This window comes from Chelonoidis abingdonii, chromosome 7 (genome assembly GCF_003597395.2).
Source record: "Chelonoidis abingdonii isolate Lonesome George chromosome 7, CheloAbing_2.0, whole genome shotgun sequence".
NCBI classification, from domain to species: Eukaryota; Metazoa; Chordata; order Testudines; family Testudinidae; genus Chelonoidis; species Chelonoidis abingdonii.
In genome coordinates this window covers 69,582,298-69,605,875 of record NC_133775.1, presented here as the reverse complement: position 1 = coordinate 69,605,875, position 23,578 = coordinate 69,582,298, and the positions used below count along the sequence as shown (strand labels likewise).

The following is a 23,578-nucleotide window of genomic DNA, read 5'->3' as shown; positions in this document are numbered from 1 at the left end:
CATAAAACAGATGCTAATGCTGAAAGTCTGTATGCAAGCTACTGTGAACATATGACTGCTGCAGTGTTCTCAAGCAGCTACTCCATTAGCAGTATCTAATTAGATGCCTCAAGGTGAAAGACCCTGTATAGGAGCCAAATCTTTCCACTGCAGAATGATTTAACTGCTGCAGAAATAGCCAACACAACATTCTAATTAAAAATAACAGTATAAAAATCCATATGGTCCCTATTAAATGGATCAAATACTACTAACTGATGGATCTCAAAACACAAGTGCGTTCTCTTCGAGTGATTGCTCATTCCATTCCAGTAGGTGTACGCGCCCGCGTGCACGTTCGTCAGAAGACTTTTACCCTAGCAACTCCGCGGCCGGCAGGTCGCCCCCTAGAGTGGCGCCGCCTGGGCGGTATATATACCCCTGCCGGTCCGCTCATCCTCAGTTCCTTCTTACCGCCGTGTCGGTGCGTGGAACTGTGGAGCGCGGCATAACTGTCCTATGTCCCTAGCTCTCTTCGTTCATTGTTTCTAGTTCTAGTTTTAATTATAGTTCACTTAGTTTAGTATAGTTTGTAGTTTATAGTTCTAGTGTATATAGTTGCAGGGTTCGGGGCGTTAGCCCTCTCCCGCGCCCGGCGCCGGACTCATGCCTGGTTCGCCGGGTTCAAACCGTGCTCGGCCTGTAAGAAGCTGATGCCCACGATCCCAGACGCCTGCTTGAAGTACCTGGGGGAATCGCATATCTCGAGAAGTGCCACATTTGCAAGGCCTTCAGACCGAGGACCAAGAGGAGCGAGACCAGCGCTCAAGACTCCTGATGGAAGCGGCGCTTAATCCTTCGTCCTCGGCACCGAGTGCTGCTTCGCTCGGCACCGGACCACTCGGCGCTGCGAAGACGCCACGGCACCGACCTTCTCTGGCACCGTTCAGGGGAAGAGATTGTCTACCTCCTCTACCCCAGCTAAGCTGCCTCGAAAAGAGCACCCGGCGCCGACGCGGCCAGGTTGGCCGTGCAGGGACTTCGTCGACTCCGGGCCGCAGGTCCATCGATCCGATCCCTCAGCTCCCGCCAGATCTGGGTTAGCTGATGGTCCCGTCCACGCCCGAGACCTCTCCTGCGGCAGGGACCTCATTGCTCTAATGGGCCTGTGCTGCCCCAACCCCGGCACTCGAGGGTCGTTCCCGTCATCGGCGATCCAGATCCAGGTCGACCTCTGCACCGCGCTGGTGGCAGGTCCCGGTCTCGATCGCGGCACGGTATGGTCATGGCACCGATCTCCAGCACCGAGGAGTCTTCGCCGCCTGGGTGCGGACCCGTACCACTCCCGTTCGGTTCCCCCGTGGCCCTCGCCAGGGGTCAGTCTCTTGTGGGCGGCTTGTGTACTTAGACGCTGAAAGACCGCTGCCCTCTTCTCCGAGACTCAGCAGGAGCATGGTCCCAGCAGTGGGCGCTTCTGGACCCCCTGGCATATCACCAAGCCCAGGGCCCCCGGCAATATCCTCCGCCGGTCGTCGGTCTCTGAGCACAGGGCTCCGGGCTACTTCTTCACGCCCTCCTCCATCCCCTACGGAAAAGCGTCGTCTCATCCTCCAGATCCTGAGCACCGCAAGAGTCAGACGCGGTGCTCCAGTCTGAGCCGCCACAGACCCGCTCCTGCCAGGTCTCTCCTCGTCGTCCTCCCAGATGAGGCGGTGGTGGGACGACATCCACCAGTCCCCCGCCCCACTGGACTTCAGGGCACACCAGGACCCCCTCAGGCGCGTGGCGCAAAATATGAACATCAGGTGAGGAGGTCTCCGAGATCGAGGACCCGGTCGTGAGCATCCCCGGTGGATGCGCCCACTCGTGTCGCCCTGCCTTCATAAGGACCATCCAAGGAATGCCACCACACATCTGGCAGTCACCGGCTTCCATTCCCCCGCTGCTCGGGGTGTCGAGCGTAAATACATGGTCCTTCGAAGGGCTATGAGTATTATATGTCCACCCGCCCCATGTTCCCTCGTCGTTCATCTGTGAATGAGGGAGCGCCACGGGCAATAAGCTCCGGCCCCAAGTCTAGGAGGCGAGGCGTATGGACCTGCTTGGCCCGCAAGGTCTATTCCGCAGCGCCCTGCAGCTGCGGGTCTCCAACCAGCAAGCTCTGCTCAGTCGCTACACATAACAACACCTGGGTGGCGGCTGATAAATTAAGGAGCTGCTCCCGCAGGACGCTCGTCAGGAGTTCGCCGCTCTCCTTGACGAGGGGAAAAAGGTCGCGCGCACTTCCCTACAGGCGGCTTTGGATGCTGCAGACTCGGCCACCAGGACTCTGGCTCCGGAGTCACTATGCGCCGCATTTCGTGGCTTCAGGTCTCTGGCCCCTCCGAACTCCAATATACGATCCCGGATCTTCCGTTTGAGGCCAGGGCCTGTTTTCGGACAAGACTGACCCTCAGCTGCAAACTCAAAGATAATAGGGTCATTATGCACGCCCTGGGGATGTGTACGCCATCACCCAGCATAGCCATTCAGGCCTCAACAGCAACACAGGCTTACTCCAGCCAGGCAAAGGCAAGACTTTGCCAGGCGGCCGAAACAGGAATGGCAGCGCAGACAATCGGGTATCAGGGGGCCAAGCCAAGGTCCTCCAACCTTCCTCCGGGCCGAAGCCCTCGTTTTGAAGGTGGTGAGCCTGAGCGCTGTACCAGTCCCCCCCGGATCCATCTCCTCCCTTCTCCACCGTCTTTCGTCTTCTCTTCCTGGCATGGTACCAGCTTACTAGACGCTGAGTCCTCCGCGTGTTGCGGCTTGGATACCGCCAACAGTTTGCTTCATACCCGCCCTCCCCCCCTCTTCCCATCCTCTTCAGGGACCCTCTCCGAGCAGATCCTCCTCCAGAGGTACGACGCTCTCGACAAGGGGCCTAGAGGAGGTTCCAGAGAACGAGAAGGGCAGGGGTTTATCCGTTACTTTCTGATCCCAAGGCCAAGGGAGTCTCAGACCATCTCGACCTCGACAGCTCACAATACCTGGTCAAGTTGAAGTTCCGTATGGTGTCCTTGGGGACCATTATTCCATCCCTGGATCCCGGAGACTGGTACGCCGCCTGACATGCGGACGCTTATTTCCATAGCCATCTTCCCGTCCCTCGAGTTTCCTTCGCTTCGTGTGGCGGCCGGCATTTCATTTCACGGTCTCTGTTCGGCTCTCGACGGCCATGAGTGTTTACCAAATGCAGACCGTAGCGTCGCCTTCCTTCGTCGCGAGTCGCGTGCATGTGTTCCCCCTACTCGCGACAGGCTTATCGGGATCTCAGAGGAGCGAGTCCTCGCGCCACGTCCGCTATGGTCAGGCCGCCTTTTCATGAGCCTAGGCTAAGTGCCAATGCGAGAAGTCACTCTAACCCTACTCAGGAGATAGAGTTTATTGGAGCCGTTCTAGACTCCACCATGCCGGGGCGTTTCTTCCTTGTCGCGGTTCCAGGCTTGACGCCATCATCACAGGCTGCAGGCGCACCTCTAACTCCATACGTACTGCTGACACTCTTGGGCCACATGGCGGCCTGCACATTCGTCACGGCACATGCTCGGCTCCGCCTACTGCCCCTCCAGTCCTGGCTCATCCCTCAGCTCCGTCCGGCCAGGCGCCCATTAGATACAATAGACACGATCCTCAGGACATCCTCCACTCCCTCAGTGGTGGCTGGATTGGTCGTTGTGTGTGCAGGGCTTCCATTCCATCCGCCCAGCCCTCGCTGTCCTGACAACGGACGCCTCGGACTTGGGATGGGGAGCTCACCTAGGTGCCCTGCGGACCCAGGGCCACTGGTCTCCTCCGAACTCCGCCTACATATCAACGTGTGAGAATTGAGGCGGTCCGCCCGCTTGTCAGGCGTTCCGTCAGCAGATCCAAGGTCGCTGTGTTTCGGTTTTCACTGACAACACAACGACGGTATATACATGTAACAACGGGCAGTACGAGGTCTCTCTTCTTTGCCAGGAGGCCATGACGTTGTGGGACTTTTGCATAGCCCACTCTGTTCACCTGTTGCTCCTTTCTCCCGGGGTCGGAATACGCTGCGGATCGGTTTCAGCCGGTCCTTTTGCTCCACGAGTGGTCCCTTCGCCGCGGACATCGCTCCTGGCGCCTTCCGGAGGTGGGGCATCCCTATATGGACCTCTTCGCATCCGCAGGAACAGAAGTGCCCGATGTTCTGTTTTTCCAAGGTCTGCGAACCGGGCTCGGTGCAGACACTCTTCTGATTCCCTGGGCGAGCACCTCTTCTTGTCGTTCCCTCCATTTCCGTTGATTCACAAGGTCTTCTGAAGGTGCGCAGGGACAGGGCCCGCTTGATTCTGATCACTCCGGGTGGCCCCGGCAGCATTGGTTCTCTCTCCTGCTGGACCTGTCGGTAGTCGCCCTGTTCCCTGCTCTGCACCTGGACTGATCACGCAGGACCACACCTGGCTTCGTCACCCGGATCTTCCGTCCTGCACCTCTCGCCTGCTCCGCGTGGTGACTAGGTCCTTGACTGCTCTTCACCAGTGAGGCAGTGCTTCTGGGAATAGGTAAACTGTCTACGAGGACGACGTACTCAGCCAAATGGAAACGCTTTACGTGCTGATGCGCGGAGAGGTGCTTCCACCACCGATGTTCCATCCCAATTTCCTCGATACCTTTGGTCGCTCAGCAGCAAGGCCTGGCGGTGTCCTCTCTCCGGGTTCACTTAGCCGCTATCTCCACCTTCCACCGGGGAGCGATGGCCGTTCTGTCTCCACCCATGGTGCTAGATTCCTTGAAGGTCTGGACGTCTCTACCCAGGTCCGCGCCCAGCCCCTCTTGGATCTGACCTGGTGTCGTCCCGTCTTATGTTCCCCCCGTTTGAATCGCTGGCTACTTGTTCCCTCCTCTACTTGTCCTGGGAAGACGGCATTCCTGGTGGCCATCACTTCTGCTAGGTGTGGTGTCAGAGCTACGCGCCCTCGTGGTAGAGCCCCGTTATCGGTGTTCCATCGCGACAAGGAACTAAGGCCGCGCCCCGCTTTCTCCCAAGAGTTGTCTCGGCCTTTCATGTCACCAGGACATATTCCTACCCGTATTCTTCCCGACCTCATTCGTCTTGCCGGAGCAGTAGTTGCACTCCTTAGACGTGTGTGTAGGGCGCTCGCCTTTTATATAGACGGACCAAGCCGTTCCGCAAATCCCCCAGCTTTTTGTCGGCCATAGCTGACCGGGTTAAGGTTGCCTGTCTCCTCGCAGATTCCTCGTGGGGACATCCTGCATACGGTCCTGTTACGACCTGGTCAGTCTCCCGTCGGGCATGTGACCGGGCACTCTACTAGGCCCAGCATCTCAATGGAGTTCCTTGCGCGAGTACCCGTCCAGGAAACCTGCAGGGCAGCGACCTGGTCCTCCGTGCCACCTTCGCTTCCATTATGCCTGGTCCAACAATCCAGGGATGATGCAGCCTTGGCTCTGCATGTTACATGCTGCGACCTCTCACTCCGACCCCACCGCCTAGGTGGGCTTGGGAATCCCTACTGAAATGGATATGAGCAATCACGAAGAAGAAAACAAGGTATCACCTTTGTAACTGTTGTTCTTCGAGATATGTTCTCATTATCCATTCCACACCGCCCTCCTTCCCCACTGTCGGAGTAAAGAAGAGAGAGATCATAAAACAGATGCTAATGCTGAAAGTCTGTATGCAAGCTACTGTGAACATATGACTGCTGTAGTTCTCAAGCAGCTACTCCATTAGCAGTATCTAAGATGCCTCAAGGATGAAAGACCCTGTATAGGAGCCAAAATCTTTCCACTGCAGAATGATTTAAACTGCTGCAGAAATAGCCAACACAACATTCTAATTAAAAATAACAGTATAAAAATCCATATGGTCCCTAATAAATGGATCAAATACTACTAACTGATGGATCTCAAAAACAGTGCAGTTCTCTCGAGTGATTGCTCAATCCATTCCAGTAGGTGTACGCGCCGCGCGTGCACGTCGTCAGAAGACTTTTACCCTAGCAACTCCAGCGGCCGGCAGGTCGCCCCCTAGAGGGGCGCCGCCGCATGGCGGGTATATATACCCCTGCCGGTCCGCTCACTCCCAGTTCCTTCTTACGCCGTGTCGGTCGTTGGAACTGTGGAGCGCGGCATAACTGTCCTTCATTCCCTAGCTTCTCTTCGTTCATGTTTCTAGTTCTAGTTTTAATTAAGTTCACTTTTAGTATAGTTGTAGTTTATAGTTCTAGTGTATAGTTAGCGGGTTCGGGCGTTAGCCCTCTCCGCGCCCGCGCCGGACTCATGCCTGGTTCGCCGGGTTCAAACCGTGCTCGGCCTGTAAGAAGCTGATGCCACCACGATCCCACGACGCCTGCTTGAAGTACCTGGGGAGATCGCATATCTCCGAGAAGTGCCACATTTGCAAGGCCTTCAGACGGAGACCAAGAGGAGCGAGACCAGCGCCTCAAGAGCTCCTGATGGAAGCGGCGCTTAATCCCTTCGCCTCGGCACCGAGTGCTGCTTCGGCTCCGGCACCGGACCACTCGGGCTGCGAAGACGCCACGGCACCGACCTTCTCTGGCACCGGTTCAGGGAAGAGATTGTCTACCTCCTCTACCCAGCTAGCTGCCTCGAAGAGGACCCGGCGCCGCCGCGCCAGGTTGGCCGTGCCAGGGACTTCGTCGACTCCGGGCCCGGCAGGTCTCGAGTCCGATCCCTCTCAGCTCCCCGCCAAGATCTGGGTTGAGCTGATGTCCCGTCACGCCCGAGACCCTCTCTCGCCAGGGACCTCATTGCTCTAATGAGCCTGTGCTGCCCAACCCCGGCACTCGAGGTCGTTCCCGTCATCGGCGATCCAGATCCAGGTCGACCTCCGGCACCGCGCTGGTGGCAGCCCGGTCTCGATCGCGGCATCCGGTATGGATCTATGGCACCGATCTCCAGCACCGAGGAGGTTCTCGCCGCCTGGAGTGCGGGACCCGTACCACTCCGTTCGGTTCCCCCGTGGCCCTCTCGCCAGGGGTCAGTCTCTTTGTGGGCGGCAGTGTGTACTTAGACGCTGAAAGACCGCTCCCTCCCTCCTCGAGACTCAGCAGGAGCATGGTCCTCAGCAGTGGGCTTCTGGACCCCCTGGGCATATCACCAAGCCCAGGGCCCCGGCAAATTCCTCCGCGGTCGTCGGTCTCTGAGCACAGGCTCCGGAGGCTACTTCTTCACGCCCTCCTCCACCCCTACGGAAAAGCAGTCGTCTCATCCTCCAGATCCTGAGCACCCGCAAGAGTCAGACGCGGTGCTCCAGTCTGAGCCGCCACCAGACCCGCCTCCTGCCAGGTCTCTCCTCGTCGTCCTCCCAGATGAGGCGGTGGTGGGACGACATCCACCAGTCCCCCGCCCCACTGGACTTCAGGGCACACCAGGACCCCTCAGGCGCGTGGCGCAAAATATGAACATCCAGGCTGAGGAGGTTCCGAGATCGAGGACCGTGTGAGCATCCCCCGGTGGATGCGCCCACTCGTGTCGCCCTGCCCTTCATAAGGACCATCCAAGCAATGCCACCACACTGCAGTCACCGGCTTCCATTCCCCCGCTGCTCGGGTGTCGAGCGTAAATCATGGCCCTTCGAAGGGCTATGAGTACTTATATGTCACCCCGCCCCATGTTCCCTCGTCGTTCATCTGTGAAGGAGGGAGCGCCACGGGAATAAGCTCCGGCCCCAAGTCTAAGGAGGCGAGGCGTATGGACGCTGCTGCCGCAAGGTCTATCCGCAGCGCCCTGCAGCTGCGGGTCTCCAACCAGCAAGCTCTGCTCAGTCGCTACACATACAACACCTGGGTGGCGGCTGATAAATTAGGAGCTGCTCCCGCAGGACGCTCGTCAGGAGTTCGCCGCTCTCCTTGACGAGGGAAAAAGGTCCGCGCGCACTTCCCTAAAGTGTTGGATGCTGCAGACTCGGCCACCAGGACTCTGGCCTCCGGAGTCACTATGCGCCGCATTTCGTGGCTTCAGGTCTCTGGCCTTCCTCCGAACTCCAATATACCATCCGGATCTTCCGTTTGGGGCCAGGGCCTGTTTTCGGACAAGACTACCCTCAGCTGCAAACCTCAAAGTAATAAGGGTCATTATGCACCCGGGGATGTGTACGCCATCACCCAGCATAGACCATTCAGGCCTCAACAGCAACACAGGCCTACTCCCAGCCCAGGCAAAGCAAGACTTTGCCAGGCGGCGAAACAGAATGGCAGGCGCAGACAATCGGTGTATCAGGGGGCCAAGCCAAGTCCTCCAAGCCTTCCTCCGGGCCGAAGCCTCGTTTTGAAGGTGCGCCTGAGGGCGCTGTACCAGTCCTTCCCGGTCCATCTCCTCCCTTCCAACCGTCTTTCGTTCTTCCTCCTGGCATGGTACCAGCTTACTTCAGACGCTGAGTCCTCCGCGTGTTGCGGCTTGGATACCGCCAACAGTTGCTTCATACCCGCCCTCCCACCCCTTCCTCATCCCTCTCAGGGACCCTCTCACGAGCAGATCCTCCTCCAGGAGGTAACGACGCTCCTCGACAAAGGGCCATAGAGGGTTCCAGAGACGAGAAGGGCAGGGGTTTACTCCTGTTACTTTCTGATCCCCAAGGCCAAGGGAGGCTCAGCCCATCCGACCTACGACAGCTCAACAATACCTGGTCAAGTTGAAGTTCCGTATGGTTCCTTGGGGACCATTATTCCATCCCTGGATCCCGAGACTGGTACGCCCGCCTTGACATGCAGGACGCTTATTTCCATATAGCCATTCCTTCCCATCGGATAGTTTCCTTCGCTTCGTTGTGCGGCCGGCTACTTTCATTCAGGTCTCCTGTTCGGCTCTCGACGGCCCCATGAGTGTTTACCAAATGCAGACCGTAGCGTCGCCTTCCTTCGTCGCAGTCGCGTGCATGTGTTCCCCTACCTCGACGAAGGCTTACCGGATCCTCAGAGGAGGAGTCCTCGCGCACGTCCGCATGGTCAGCCGCCTTTTCATGAGCCTAGGCTAATGCTCAATGCCGAGAAGTCCACTCTAACCCCACTCGAGGATATGAGTTTATTGGAGCCGTTCTAGACTCTCACCATGGCCCGGGCCGTTTCTTCCTTGTCGGTTCCAGGCTTTGACAGCCATCATCCAAGGCTGCAGGCAGCACCTCTACACTCCATACGTACTTGCCTGACACTCTTGGGCCACATGGCGGCCTGCACATTCGTCACGGCACATGCTCGGCTCCGCCTATGCCCTCCAGTCCTGGCTCATCCCTCAGCCCGTCCGGCAGGCGCCCATTAGATACAATAGACACATCCTAGACATCCTCCACTCCCTCCAGGGTGGCTGGATTGGCCGTTGTGGCAGGGCTTCCATTCCATCCGCCCAGCCCTCGCTGTCCTGACAACGGACGCCTCGACTGGGATGGCGGAGCTCACCTAGGTGCCGCTGCGGACCCAGGGCCACTGGTCTCCTCCGAACTCGCCTCCATATCAACGTGTGAGAATTGAGGGCGTCCGCCCGCTTGTCAGCGCTTCGTCAGCAGATCCAAGGTCGCTGTGTTCGGTTTCCGACAACCACAACGACGGTATACATATGTAACCCAGCAGGGCAGTACGAGGTCTCCTCCTTCTTTGAGGAGGCCATGACGTTGTGGGACTTTGCATAGCCCACTCTGTTCACTCTAGTTGCTTCCTTTCTCCCGGGGTCGGAATACGCTGGCGGAATCGGTTTCAGCCGGTCCTTTTGCTCCAACGAGTGGTCCCTTCCGGACATCGCCCTGGCGCTTCTTCCGGAGGTGGGGCATCCCTATGGACCTCTTCGCATCCCGCGGAACAGAAATGCCCGATGTTCTGTTTTTCCAAGGTCCGCGAACCGGCTCGGTTGCAGACACCTTTCTGATTCCCTGGGCGACGCACCTCTTCTATGCGTTCCCTCCATTTCCGTTGATTTCACAAGCCTTCTGAAGGTGCGCAGGGACAGGGCCGCTTGATTCTGATCACTCCGGTGTGGCCCCGGCAGCATTGGTTCTCTCTCCTGCTGGACCTGTCGGTAGTCGACCTGTTCCCTGCCTCTGCACCTGGACCTGATCACGCAGGACCACACCTGGCTTGTCACCCGGATCTTCCGTCTCTGCACCTCTCAGCCTGCTCTGCGTGGCTGACTAGGTCCGAGTTGCACTGCTCTTCACCAGTGAGGCAGGTGCTTCTGGGAAGTAGGAACTGTCTACGAGGACGACGTACTCAGCCAATGGAAACGCTTTACTGCTGGTGCGCGGAGAGGTGCTTCCACCCACCGATGTTCCATCCCCAATTGTCCTCGATTACCTTTGGTCGCTCAGCAGCAAGGCCTGGCGGTGTCCTCTCTCCGGGTTCACTTAGCCGCATCTCCACCTTCCACCCGGAGCGATGGCCGCTCTGTCTTCTCACACCCTGGTGGCTAGATTCCTTGAAGGTCTGGAGCGTCTACCCCCAGGTCCGCCGCCCAGCCCCCTCTTGGATCTGAACCTGGTGTCGTCCGTCTTTATTCCCCCCGTTTGAATCGCTGGCTACTTGTTCCCTCCTCTACTTGTCCTGGAAGACGGCATTCCTGGTGGCCATCACTTCTGCTAGGTGTGGTGTCAGAGCTACGCGCCCTCGTGGTAGAGCCCCCGTATCGGTGTTCCATCGCGACAAAGTACAACTAGGCCGCGCCCGCTTTCTCCCCAAGTTGTCTCGGCCTTTCATGTCAACCAGGACATATCCTACCCGTATTCTTCCCGACCTCATTCGTCTTGCCGGGAGCAGTAGTTGCACTCCTTAGACGTTGTGTAGGGCGCTCGCCTTTAATATAGACGGACCAAGCCGTTCCGCAAATCCCCCAGCTTTTGTCGCCATAGCTGACCGGGTTAAGGGTTGCCTGTCTCCTCGCAGAGGATTCCCTCGTGGGTGACATCCTGCATACGGTCCTGTTACGACCTGGTCAGTCTCTCCGTCGGGCCATGTGACCGGGCACTCTACTAGGGCCCAAGCATCATCAATGGAGTTCCTTGCGCGAGTACCCGTCCAGGAAACCTGCAGGGCAGCGACCTGGTCCTCCGTGCCACCTTCGCTTCCCATTAGCCTGGTCCAACAATCCAGGGATGATGCAGCCTTTGGCTCTGCAGTGTTACATGCTGGCGACCTCTCACTCCGACCCACCGCCTAGGTGAGGCTGGGAATCACCTACTGAAATGGATATGACAATCACTCGAAGAAGAAAACAAGGTTACTCACCTTTGTAACTGTTGTTCTTCGAGATATGTGCTCATATCCATTCCACACCGCCCCTCCCATGTCCCTTCCAGCAAAAAGAAACATTTACAAGATGAGAAAACAAACATAAGACTAACACGCCTTGCCTGGCTAATTACTTAAAAGTTTGAAACATGAGAGACTGATTCAGAAAGATTTGGAGAGCCTGGATTGATGTCCCGTCCCTCTCAGTCCCGAGAGTGAACAACAACAACAAAAAGCATAAACAAAGACTTCCCTCCACCAAGATTTGAAAGTATCTTGTCCGCCTATTGGTCCTATGGTCAGCTGTCAGCCAGGTTTACTGAGCTTCTTAACCCTTTACAGGTAAAAGAGACATTAACCCTTAACTATCTGTTCATGACAGCCTTATTTTCAGACTTGGGCATAAACCCAGCTGTTGGACTTGAATCTGTGATCACCTGTCTCAGATTTGTGCTGCAAGGTAATTCATACTCACCAATTGTTGGCGACCTGGTTTCATGTACAGTATAGTGTTGAATTCAATGAGACTATTTGTTGATTTCCCTTTTGTGTGATGTGATTTATTTTTCCGTTTTCAGAGCTCTACAGGAGAGAATGCAGATTCTCAGTTGATCGCCATGCCAAACACAGACCCCAGCATCAGGTAAGGTAGGACAAATCCTGTTCATCTGGATTAGCAGTGTTTAGATATTCTGTTTGGTTATTACCTTACACTTACCTGTTCTCTCGCCCACTTCTGAATACCCCATCTGGCTCTCATAATTTGCCTCAGACTTCATCTACCTCTGCTGGCAAAACTACTGACCCTTATTAAACTAGTGTATTTGAATCTTTCTGTTCATTCTCTGGGGCGTTTAAGTTGGAGAGACCCTAGTGTTATGGCTCTTTCTTCTTTTCCTCTAGGGTTTCTTTCAATGATTCTTGGAGTCCTCCTCTTGCTCCACTGAGTCCCCTCCTAAGAAGAGAGAACCTTCAGAAAAAAGCATAGGGCCGGTCTCGGTGAGAAGTCCATCCATCAATCCAATCCCCAAGCTAGGAAGATGTCTGGAGAACTCTCCAGGAATATTCAGGTGCTCAAGAAGTCTACAAAGTGTAGTAGCTCCAATAAGGGAAGGGTTTCTTCTCTTTGAGAGCATTTCAGGGACCCTTATCATGAGAGAGAAGGCTTCTGTGCTAGAGCCAAGAAAAGCTAAAACAGACATATAGCTCTCTCATCTCCTACTGATCTTCCCTACCCACTCTCCTTTGGAGGAAGGAGAGTTTTAAACATCTCCACCTTTGCAGGATCCAAGACAGCGAGACCAAAAGCAAATTGACAAAAAGAAAACATATTTTATTGGACCAAAAAGATATTGTCTTACCCACCTTGTCTCTCTAATGTCCTGGGACACTGCAAAAAGAAAGAAAATATCCTTTTTAAGAAGGCCTCAAAACCAAACCCAGTCAGCAGAGTTTCTGACTGTAGAAAGAAGGCAGGCTTTCTCCTTTTCCCTTAGGTCAGGGAAGGAGCTGCTTCACCCGATTCATAAGGCCCTTACCTCAGAGCCTTGAGTCTGAGGAGGCAAAGTCTCTAAAATTAATATCAGACTTATTGATTAAAAGTATAGCCAATTGACCAACTATACTTGTATTTTGTTATGAAAAATGTTCGAGAGACCAAACAAGCAAACTTAGCCAATTTTGTTGCTAAAAGTAAACTACAGTACAGTATAGGAAAGAAAAACTTACTATATTACTGATCCTTCTGAGCAGGTGTTTCTCAGAGAGTGCCAGTTCACATTACACAGAAGATGTGCTCCCTAAATAGGTCCCCAAAATGCCTATATTTACAGTAGACCTGATTATAAGTTAAAAGCACTCTATACGTCACTCAAGACTAATCTTCACCAATTAGCTCGTTAGCTTCTTTCTCTGGTACCATGGAATACCCCTTATCTCTTGTTTTTGAATACATCATTCCAAATGAGTTGGGCCATGAAGGCATTCCTTACCTGTACCAGGTAGAACATAAGTACCATAGTTCAGGCCAATGGTCAATTTAGCCCAGTATACTGTCTTCCAATAGTGGCCCATACAAGATGCTTCAGAGGGATTGAACAGAACAGTGATCCATCCTCTTGTTGTCCACCCCCAGCTTCTTGAAGTCAAAAGCTTGGGAAACCCAGGAAATGAGGTTGCATCCCTGACCATCTTGGCTAATAGTCTTCATGAACTTATCTAATTTTTAACCCCGTTGTTTTTTTGGCTTTCACAACATCCCCAGGCAGTGAGTGCCGCAGATTGTTGTGTGAAGAAGTACTTCCTTATGTTTGTTTAAAATCTGCTGGTTACTAAATTCATTGGGTGACTCCTGGTTCTTGCTGTGTGAAGGAGTAAATAAATCTTCCTTATTCATTTTCTCCACGCCATTCATGATTTTATAGACCTCTATCATATCCTCCCTAAGTCGTCTTCCAAGCTGAACAGTCCCAGTCTTTTTAATCTCTCCTCTTACGGAAACTGTTCCATACCCCTACTCATTTTTGTTGCTCTTCTTTTTGTATTTATCAACATTGAATATCATCTATCATTTTGTTGCCCATTCACCCATTTTTTGGAAATCCGTTTGTAATTCTTTGAAGTCAGCTTTGGACTTAAATATCTTGAATAGAGTCATAGGATTGGATGTGACCTTGACAGGTCATCTAGTCCAGTCCCCTGCACTCATGGCAGGACTAAATATTATTTAGACCATCCCTGACAGGTGTTTGTCTAACCTGCTCTTAAAAATCTCCAGTGATGGAGATTCCACTGTGACACTCTATACCCCAGGGGAGTGCTTTGTAACCCCCATATTCTTCATCTACATATAATTGTGATATTGCATATAAAGCATGCCTTGTGAGGTATCAGGGGAAAGGTTATGATCTGCTGAAACCCATTGTCCCATCTAGACGTGTATCATTAAGGCATATAAAATTATAAGAATTGTGTTGTATAGTTTTCACTAAAATATACTGTGGATTTGGGAAGCACCCAGATACTAGCTCTCCAGAGACAATGACAAGGGAGGTAACCAGTGCCGGGTGGGTGCTGATCAGGCACCACCAGCCATTGTCCAGGAGAGGAATTACAATTCTCACTCACAGGACACACACTGGGGTATTGCTTCATCTTGTGACTCAGCATTGCCCACCAGACATGCCTGGACTTGTGTTCCCCAAGCACACGGACTAAGGGTATAAAACTGAACACAGTGGCCCCATGCTTCGCCTTTTCTCCTTCCTCACCTATGCTGAAAGCAACAAAGATGCTCAGAAGAGTCCAACAGAGGAGACTGGCCCAGGTTTCAAGCATAACACCTGTGTCCTATGAACTACAATATCCGATGGGGTGAGAAAACTGCTTAATCTAGATGTTGCTCAGCCTAATAGGGTTGAGAGTTTAGACTGCGTGTTTGTATTTTATTTCTTTTGGTAACTAACTCAGACTTCTTGCCTATCACTTATAATCACTTAAAATCTAGCTATTGTAATCAATAAACTTCATTTACTGTTTATCTTTAGCAGTGAGTTTGCCTGAAGTGTTTGGTAAATCTGCTCAGGTTTACAAAGGCTGGTGTATGTCCACTTTCCATTGATGAAGTGGTGAACCAATCAATAAATTTGCACTGCTCGTCTTGAGCAGTGCAAGACAATGTATTCCTGGGGTACAAGATTGGGAGCTGGGGGGATTTGGCTGGTGCCTTTCTCTGTGTGTGGTTCTGGGAGCATTCATGCAATCTAGCTGGGTTTGGGGCTCCACATGCAGTTGTGGTGAATGACAACAGCACCTAGAGGGGTTTGCTACTTGTCACTAGCAAAGCATTGTGAGAGACAGCCCAAGTTGAAGAATTAACGGAGCACAGCGGTTCCACTATCCCAGGCTACACCTTTGGGATCCCGTCACATCCACTACCTCCGTAGGCAGTTTATTCCAACCTAAACTGACCTTGCTGCAGTTTAAGCTGATAATTTTCTATTGTCTGCAAATTTTGCCACCTCACTATTTAGCCCTTTTTCCAGATCATTTGTGAATATGTTGAACAGTGCACGTCCCTGTACAGATTGCTGGGAGACACTGCTATTGACTGCTCTCCATTTGAAAGCTGACCATTTATTCCTACCCTTTGTTTCCTGTCTTTTAACCAATTACTGATCTGTGAGAGTTTCTTTCCTCTTATCCCATGATTGCTTACTTTGCTTGAGAGCATTTAGTGAGGGACCTTGTCAAAGGTTTTCTGAAAGTCTAAATACACTATATCCACTGGCTTCCTGTTGTCCTGATGTTTGTATACCCCCTCAATAAATTCTAATAAATTGATAAGGCATAAGTTCCCTTTACAAAAGCCATGTTGACTCTTCCTCAGCAAATCGTGTTCATCAATGTGTCCAAAAATTCTGGGTTGTTTTTTTACTATAGTTTTAGCCAGTTTGCCTTGTACTGTGGTTAGGCTTACGGGCCTGTAATTGCCAGGATCACCTCTGGAGCCTTTTTTCAAAATTGTCATCACATTAACTATCCTCCAGTCATCTGGTACAGAAGCTGATTTAAGCAATAGGTTACTCACCACAGTCAGTTGTTCTGCATTTTCACATATGAGTTCCTTCAGAACTCTTGGATGAATACCATCTGGTCCTGGTGACTTATTACTCTTTATCAGTTTTTTCCAAAGCCTCAATCTGAGACAGTTCCTCAGATATGTCACCTAAAAAGAATGGCTCAGGTGTGGGAATCTCCCTCATATCCTCTGCAGTGAAGACTGATGCAAAAAATTCATTTAGTTTCTCTGCAATGGCCTTCTTTTCCTTGAGTGCTCCTTTAGCACCTCAATCATCCAGTGGCCCTACTGATTGTTTAGCAGGTTTCCTACTTCTTACATACTTAAATTTTTTTGCTATTAGTTTTTGAGTCTCTGGCTAGCTGCTCTTCAAATTCTTTCTTGGCCTGCCTTCTATTTTCTATTTTAAGTGGGATTTAACTTCCAATTTTTAAAGATGCCTTTTTTCCTCTACCCTCTTCTTTTGCTAACTTTTTAACTAACTTTTTCATTTTTGTGTAGTTCCCTTTTCTAAAGGAAACACTCATGTATCTTGATTTTGACAGGGTTTATATTTGCTAGTGCCAAATGCTGTGTTTAGCTTTGGAAGGTATTATGGGAAGTATCACTGTTGATAGAAGTGGGCAAGAGTGAACTTAACTTTGTGCTAACATTCATATATAATATTAATGTGAGTGTAATTCTGTGATGAAGTGGGAATTTTCTGTAATATTTTTGTCACTCTATGTGTGGCTCAGTTTCACCTATATTTTGCGTTGCTCCCCAGTGGGGGAAAGAGAACTAAGTTTGAAACTGCCTGAAGTCATTTGCATACGAAGAAGGAGGTGGCATTACCACCTCATTAGGAAAGAAGGAAGATATATTAATTGGTATTACTTCCTCATCTACTCACCTTTCTCAAAAGATGCTGCTCCAAAGCGGGGGGGTATAGCCCTGATGCTGTGGATCTGTGACAGTTGAGATGCTGAATCAACCCATAGTATTTTGCAATAACTGACTTGCAGCAGTAGAAACAAGGCTAGTCAAAGGAAACATCAAGAAAATGGTGTGTAACCACCACTGTGAGACGGTCATCATAAACCCATGCAAGGAGAGAGGGTTAAGTGTTGGGGAGTTCAACAAGGCACAGCTTATTTCACGGCAGGAGAAGGATGATTGGACCAAGAAGTTGTTTCCAGACACAGGCAGGGTTCCCAGGGAATCAGAGAATGACACAGGGAGCATCAAGGTAACCTCAAGACCTGGTTCCCCAATCAGCACAGTGTCCTCACAACCCAGTTGCCCTAGAATAGATTAGAAGTACTGGGAGTTGGAGCTAGGAGCAAACAAGCTAGCAGATCGTGAGAGGCAGCAAAAATATGAAGAATGGTGAAAACATCAGGCGAAGCAATGAAAGCATGACCCTGAGATGGAGAAGCAGAGGAGCAAGAGGTCCCATAGAGGGGTAAGTGGTGAAAGACCCCAGGATGCTAGTTCTTCAGGGAGCCTAGACACCAAATTGTTGCCCCAGTTTGAGGAGGCAGGTGGAGATATAGATGCCTACCTCACTGCCTTTGAGAAGGCTTACAATCTGGTTGACTCCCTTACTTAGTTCCAAAGCTATAGAGGCATACAGTCAAATGGGCACAGTTGATGGAGACTATCAACAGTTCAAAAAGGCGTTACTGCTTAAGTTTGCATTAACACCCGAGGCTTATAAGAAAGCGTTTCAGGGTGTGCAAAGGACCTACGGTGTAACATATATGGAAGCCACCATGCTGATGGGAGTATATCTTCACAAATGAAATCATAGAATCATAGAATATCAGGGTTGGAAGGGACCTCAGGAGGTCATCTAGTCCAAACCCCTGCTCAAAACAGGACCAATCCACAACTAAATCATCCCAGCCAGGGCTTTGTCAAGCCTGACCCTAAAAATCTCTAAGGAAGGAGATGCCACCACCTCCCTAGGTAACCTATTCCAGTGCTTCACCATCCTCCTAGTGAAAAAAGTATTCCCTAATATCCAACCTAAACCTCCCCCACTGCAACTTGAGACCATTACTCCTTGTTCTGTCATCAGGTACCACTGAGAACAGTCTAGATCCATCCTCTTTGGAACCCCCTTTCAGGTAATTGAAAGCAGCTATCAAATCCCCCCTCATTCTTCTCTTCTGCAGACTAAACAATCCCAGTTCCCTTAGTCTCTCCTTGTAGGTCATGTGCTCCAGCCCCCTAATCATTTTTGTTGCCCTCTGCTGGACTCGTTCCAATTTTTCTACATCCTTCTTGTAGTACGGGGCCCAGAACTGGACGCAGTTCTCCAGATGAGGCCTCACCAATGCCGAATAGAGGGCAATGATCATGTCTCTCGATCTGATCATGTCCCTACTTATACATCCCCCAAATGCCGTTAGCCTTCTTGGCAACAAGGGCACACTATTGACTCATCCAGCTTCTCATCCACTGTAACCCTTAGGTCTTTTTCTGCAGAACTGCTGCCTAGCCACTTGATGCCTAGTCTGTAGCAATGCATAGGATTCTTTTGTCCTAAGTGCAGGACTCTGCACTTGTCCTTGTTGAAGCTCATCAGATTATTTTTGGCCCAATACTCTAATTTGTCTAGGTTCCTCTGTATCCTGTCCCTACCCTCCAACATATCTACCACTCCTCTAAGTTTAGTGTCATCTGCAAACTTGCTGAGGGTGCAATCCACACCATCCTCCAGATCATTAATGAAGATATTGAACAAAATCAGCCCCAGGACCGACACTTGGGGCACTCCGCTTGATACCAGCTGCCAACTAGACAGGGAGCCATTGAGCATTACCCATTGAGCCTGATGGGATAAGGGTGCAGGTGGAGGATTTGTATAAATCCTTGACAAAGCCCTGGCTAGGATTATTTAGTTGGTGTTGGTCCTGCTTTGAGCAGGGGGTTGGACTAGATGACCTCCTGAGGTCTCTTCCAACCATAATCTTCTGTGATTCTATGATTCAGTGTTGGTGAAGTTGGAAAACTCTTGAGATGTGTTCCCATGAGCTAAAAATGTAGTTAGTGGACAGGAAGACTAAGGGGCTATGTAAAGCAAGCTCATTGGCAGATGGACAGTTGGTCTGAGTATGAAAAGAGATCCAACGGGGACTGGCCTAGGCATCAGTCCTGGGACTGGGAACCAGTAGAGGTACCCAAGAAGTGGGATTCAGGTAAACCAACAGTGGGGGGAACAGCTGACCCAAGTAGCCCCTGCTAAGAGATTGTAGAGACCTGAGATGCAACATTTGTAGAAAACAGGGCATAATGCCTAAGGATTGATGAAGTAAGGTTTGCCCAGGACAGAGAGATGCACGCATACTCTGTGGAGCCAAGAAAGCAGCCAGCAGTTCAGGCTCAGATTGTGAATTATGTGACAGAATTTTTGAAAGGGGAGATATGAAACAGCTCTGAACTGTGGATTGGAAATGGTAAATTGACTGATTAGAAACTGTGCTGTGAGAATCATGGAAGAGCCCGGTAGAACAGTTACCAATGTGGTGAGAAATATGCTGGATCATCTATGGATAACAATTGTGGGTTTGAACTTCCTTGGGTCACTGAGTAAAATGACCCTGCTTAGTTTGCTGCCGAAGGAGGAAAAGATATGACAAAGTGGGAATTTTCTGTAATATTTTTATGAAGTCTGTTTGTGCCTCGGTTTCCCTGATACCTTGCATGAATACCTTGTGGGGAAAAAAGGACTAAGTTTGCTCTCAGGGGCAGGCTGAGAGATATACATGTATTTGTGTCACCTAGCTGTCTGAGCCAAAATGGGTCATTAAAAAAGACCAGCTGAGGCCCATTCTGAGACGACAGTGGAAAACCCAATCACCAGGACATTGACACCTAGCATCCAGCGACCCAGTAGAGAAGGGATTTTCCTCACCTCTCAGCAGAGAAGCTGAGCATAGAGCCCAGCTTGAGAACAAAGGATTGGAAGGCGTGAGGTGAGGGATAAGTGTTGGATTCTGGAGGAAGTTCTCGCTTGGGAACTAAGACGATGATACGGAGAGAAAAACACAGAGCCTGAACACGAGTATACTACAGCTTTTCTGGGCTCTGGGCTGACCAGAATGGACTATGCTTTAGCCTTTATTTCTCTGTGCTAACCAGAGGGCATCCTGTGCTGTGTTCTAGTGGAGTAATACAGGCTACTGTTTGACAGTGTTGTTTGAGTCACTGCAAGTACTTGCTGAGGTGCATTATTCCCTAAAGAGTGGACAAGTCTGAAGCAGGAGTCTGTCTTAGTTAGACTTGCTGAACAAAGCTCACGGGTGAAGCAGGAGGGCTGAAGCCCAGAGGTTCAGTCAACGAGGCATTGAGGCCACTGTTGTCTTAACAAGCTAGCGATCTGGAGTCCAAGGGGTTCTGCAACCCATAGCAGCCAGCATGGCTTCTGATCTCTTCTCTCTCTCTCTCTCTCTCTCTCTCCTGTTCATATAGCCTAGCCCCAGAGAGGGCTCCTTGATTGTACCCAAGCTGTTTGGGCTGTAAGCGCCAGACTGTCCCTTAGAGGGGCACCCCACCATAATGCCCAAGGAAGAGATAGAGGAATGAAACCCAGTAGACTAGTCCCTCTTGAATTCTTGGAAGTGATGTTTAAAAGACTCTCCATTATGCTAGGACTCTAAGCCTAGCAGACAAAGGAGAACAAGAAAGGTCAGAATGGATGTATGGCAGAGCAGGAGTAAAACCCCTTTAAAGCCCTGCCGAAATGCTGGCTATAGCCTGCCCTCTGGCCAGTAGGCCAGGTGTAGAGATGCAGGTACTCAGCAGGGAGCCCAGCTGCAAGCCCTAACAAGGGCTGGTTCAGACGAACATGCTGGGCTAAGTAGTGACAGCTGGGCTGGGGCAGAAGAAGGCTATAAAAGCCCTGGGCAAATCTCAGTGAGGAGGCTAGCCTGGGAGGAGACAGGAGGGCAAAATCTAAGTCTCCTTGCCAATAAGGAAGCCTCAAGGGCCAGGAGACCCTGGGAAGGGTCTGTGGGGCACTAACTGTTGGGGGATCTGGGAACTGCATAAGCACTGTAAATAAAGACACTGGGGTGCTTCGACAAAAGAGGGTGTGAACATTCTTTATTAAACCAGCCTAAACATAGGATGCAGACACAAAAGTAGGAGAGCCTGCGCCAACCCTGTGACAGGAGGATGGACCTTTTTGAGGGGAAAGGCTCAAAATGAGACTAAGAAAACTATCAAGTATCAGAGGGGTAGCCGTGTTAGGCCAGGTACTAACACTGCGACTTTAAATCGGTTTAATGGCCGATATACCGATTTAACGTGTATCCGTTCACACGACGTCGTCTTAATATCGAGTTAAACGGCTCCTTAAATCGATTTCGGAACTCCTCCCAAACGAGGAGAGTAGCGCTAAATTCGATAGTGATAACTCGGATTAGGGTTCATGTGGACGGAAATCGACGTTATGGCCTCCGGGCGGAATCCAGAGTGCAGCACTGACCGCCTGGACAGCATGAACTCGGATGCAGCGGGCAGGTAACAGGAAAAGCCCTGCGAATTTTGAATTACATTTCCTGTTGCCCAGCGGTGGAGCTCTGATCAGCACGGCTGGCGATGCAGTTTGAAATCGAAAAAGAGCTCCGCTAGACCGTACGGGAGATACTAGGTCTGATCGCTGTTATGGGGAGCAATCTGTTGTATGCAGCTTCGTTACAGAACACGAAATGCCAAAGCGTTTGATAAAAAACTCCAGGATACACAGCGCTGTGTGACAAGCGTAACGGGAGCCAGAGACTCAAATGGACGCCTCATGAAGGAGGGAGGGGTACTGAGGACTCCAGCTATCCCACAGTCCACGCAGTCTCTGAAATTATTTGCATTCTTGGCTGAGCTCCAATGTCTGTAGGTTCACAACACAGTGTTGGTATGGTTCAGGGACAGCTCTCAGTTTATTTCCCCCACACAGTAAAAAAAAAAGGGAAGATTGCTGTGCTTATGGCGTTTGCTCATGCACTCCGCGAAAAAGGCCAAAGGGCTGTCTGCTGCCTCACAAAGGGAGGGTGAGGCTGTACCAGCACCACCGGGGCAGTGTTTTTCTGCCCATCAGGCACTGTGCTCTCACACGGAAGTGGGAACTATGGATAGCTGAGGAAACAGCTACCCACAGTGCACCGCCTGAAATCGTGGTAGCTTTGGACCATGGACGCAAACAATCGATTTCGGGATCCATGTGGACGCGCTAACCGATTTTATAGATCTGTTTTGTAATATCGGTTTAAGCTAATTCGAAATAATCGGCAGTGTAGACGTACCTTAGTCTGGATCTGTAAAGCAGCAGAGAATCCTGTGGCACTTTGACATAACGGACGTTTTGGAGCGTGAGCTTTCGTGGATGAATACCCACTTCTGTTCTTTCCCTTGCATTCCTTATGTGAAAGCAGGATCAATCTGAATGGGAAGAGCCAGCTACAGACAGATATTCTGAAAACCAGGCTCCCAAATTCTGTCATTTCTCCTAAGATAAATAAGACTCTCCAAATTCTTTACACAGTAGACACAGGCCTACTATTTTCCTGAACACCAAACCAATGGGCATATTGAGCCATCCTTCAGAAAATGTATGAAGCTTTAACTATCGTCCTTCAAGTGTACGTCTCTTCCGAGGCCCTCACAAGGCCATCTGGCTTAGACAAATGACTAGAATGAATCAAATGAGTCAAGTCTGTACTGCATAAGATCTCCCTGGCAGCCTGTTATATATTGGAGCTTCCTTGGATGCTCTGAGAGCCTCATCCAGCGGTGGTGTTCAGGAGGCAGTTCTGCCTTTGTTCCTGGTAGTGAGTTAACCAAGAAATCCATGTCTTTTTTGTGGAGACCTTGTGGACATTGCCAAGCTGCCTTTTACCTTGGTCCTGACCTCTCCAGGAGATGTCCAGGGAAGGAGAAGTGTCAGAGTCACAGCAGTTCTGTAAAGTGACTGTGTCCTTGAATTGGTAAGGTCCCAAAGAACAGGATTCTCTTCTCTCAAGCCTCCAACAACCAGATGCACTGAGCCATACTGAATAAAATAAAGCAGCTGTCCCAGACAAGACAATAAGAGGGAGGATGAGAGATTTCCCTTGCTCTGCTCTATTGTATTTGTATTGCCCAGGAGGCACAGCTTGTGAGAAACTATAATATATCTAAAGTCTCTCTATGGATGCATGGAAAATTCTGAAGACTCCTGGTATGGAACCATGGAAGTCTTGTATGTGGATGGCCATATGACGTCCCGGCCTATCCAGATCAGGAACTTTCATTGCAGGTTCCTTCGTTTCTGCTACCAGGGGTGATGCTGGTCTCTGTCCCTCTCAGTTAGGGGATGGCTGCTTCTCCAAAGGAATTAATATGGAAAGCAGTGACTGAAAAGGACCATACAGTGAATGTGAGCTCCTCCAGTGATGCTGTGGCTGAAATGACTAACATGATCAAAGGATGCATAGCCGGGGGAATATCAAGCAGGAGAAAGAGATGATTTATACCTCTGTATAGAACACTGGTGAGATGAGTAGTGGCATACTCCGTTCCCACTTTAAAAAGGAAGTTGCAAAATTGGAATGGATCCACAGAAGAGCCACAATGATGATTCCAGGTCTGGAAGACCTGTCTTACAGTGAGAGACTGAAAAAGCTCAGTCTTTTCAGCTTGTTCAAGAGAAGGTTAAGCGGTGACTTGATGAGGATCTATAAGCACATACACAGGGGAAGGGGTGTATTAGATAATAAAGGACTTTATGGATTTCCCC

At 50.9% G+C, this 23,578-nt stretch overlaps 1 protein-coding gene across 3 annotated transcripts in view; it reads left to right on the top strand.

Moving 5' to 3' along the window:
• Positions 1–23,578, top strand: part of ATF6 (activating transcription factor 6) — a 376,474-nt gene that overhangs the window by 181,174 nt on the left and 171,722 nt on the right. For all 3 annotated transcript variants that reach the window (XM_075067999.1, XM_075067998.1, XM_032804925.2), the window contains one exon: positions 11,819–11,883. In XM_075067999.1, coding sequence (XP_074924100.1) covers positions 11,819–11,883 — 65 coding nt within the window. The remainder of the gene's footprint in view (positions 1–11,818; positions 11,884–23,578) is intronic.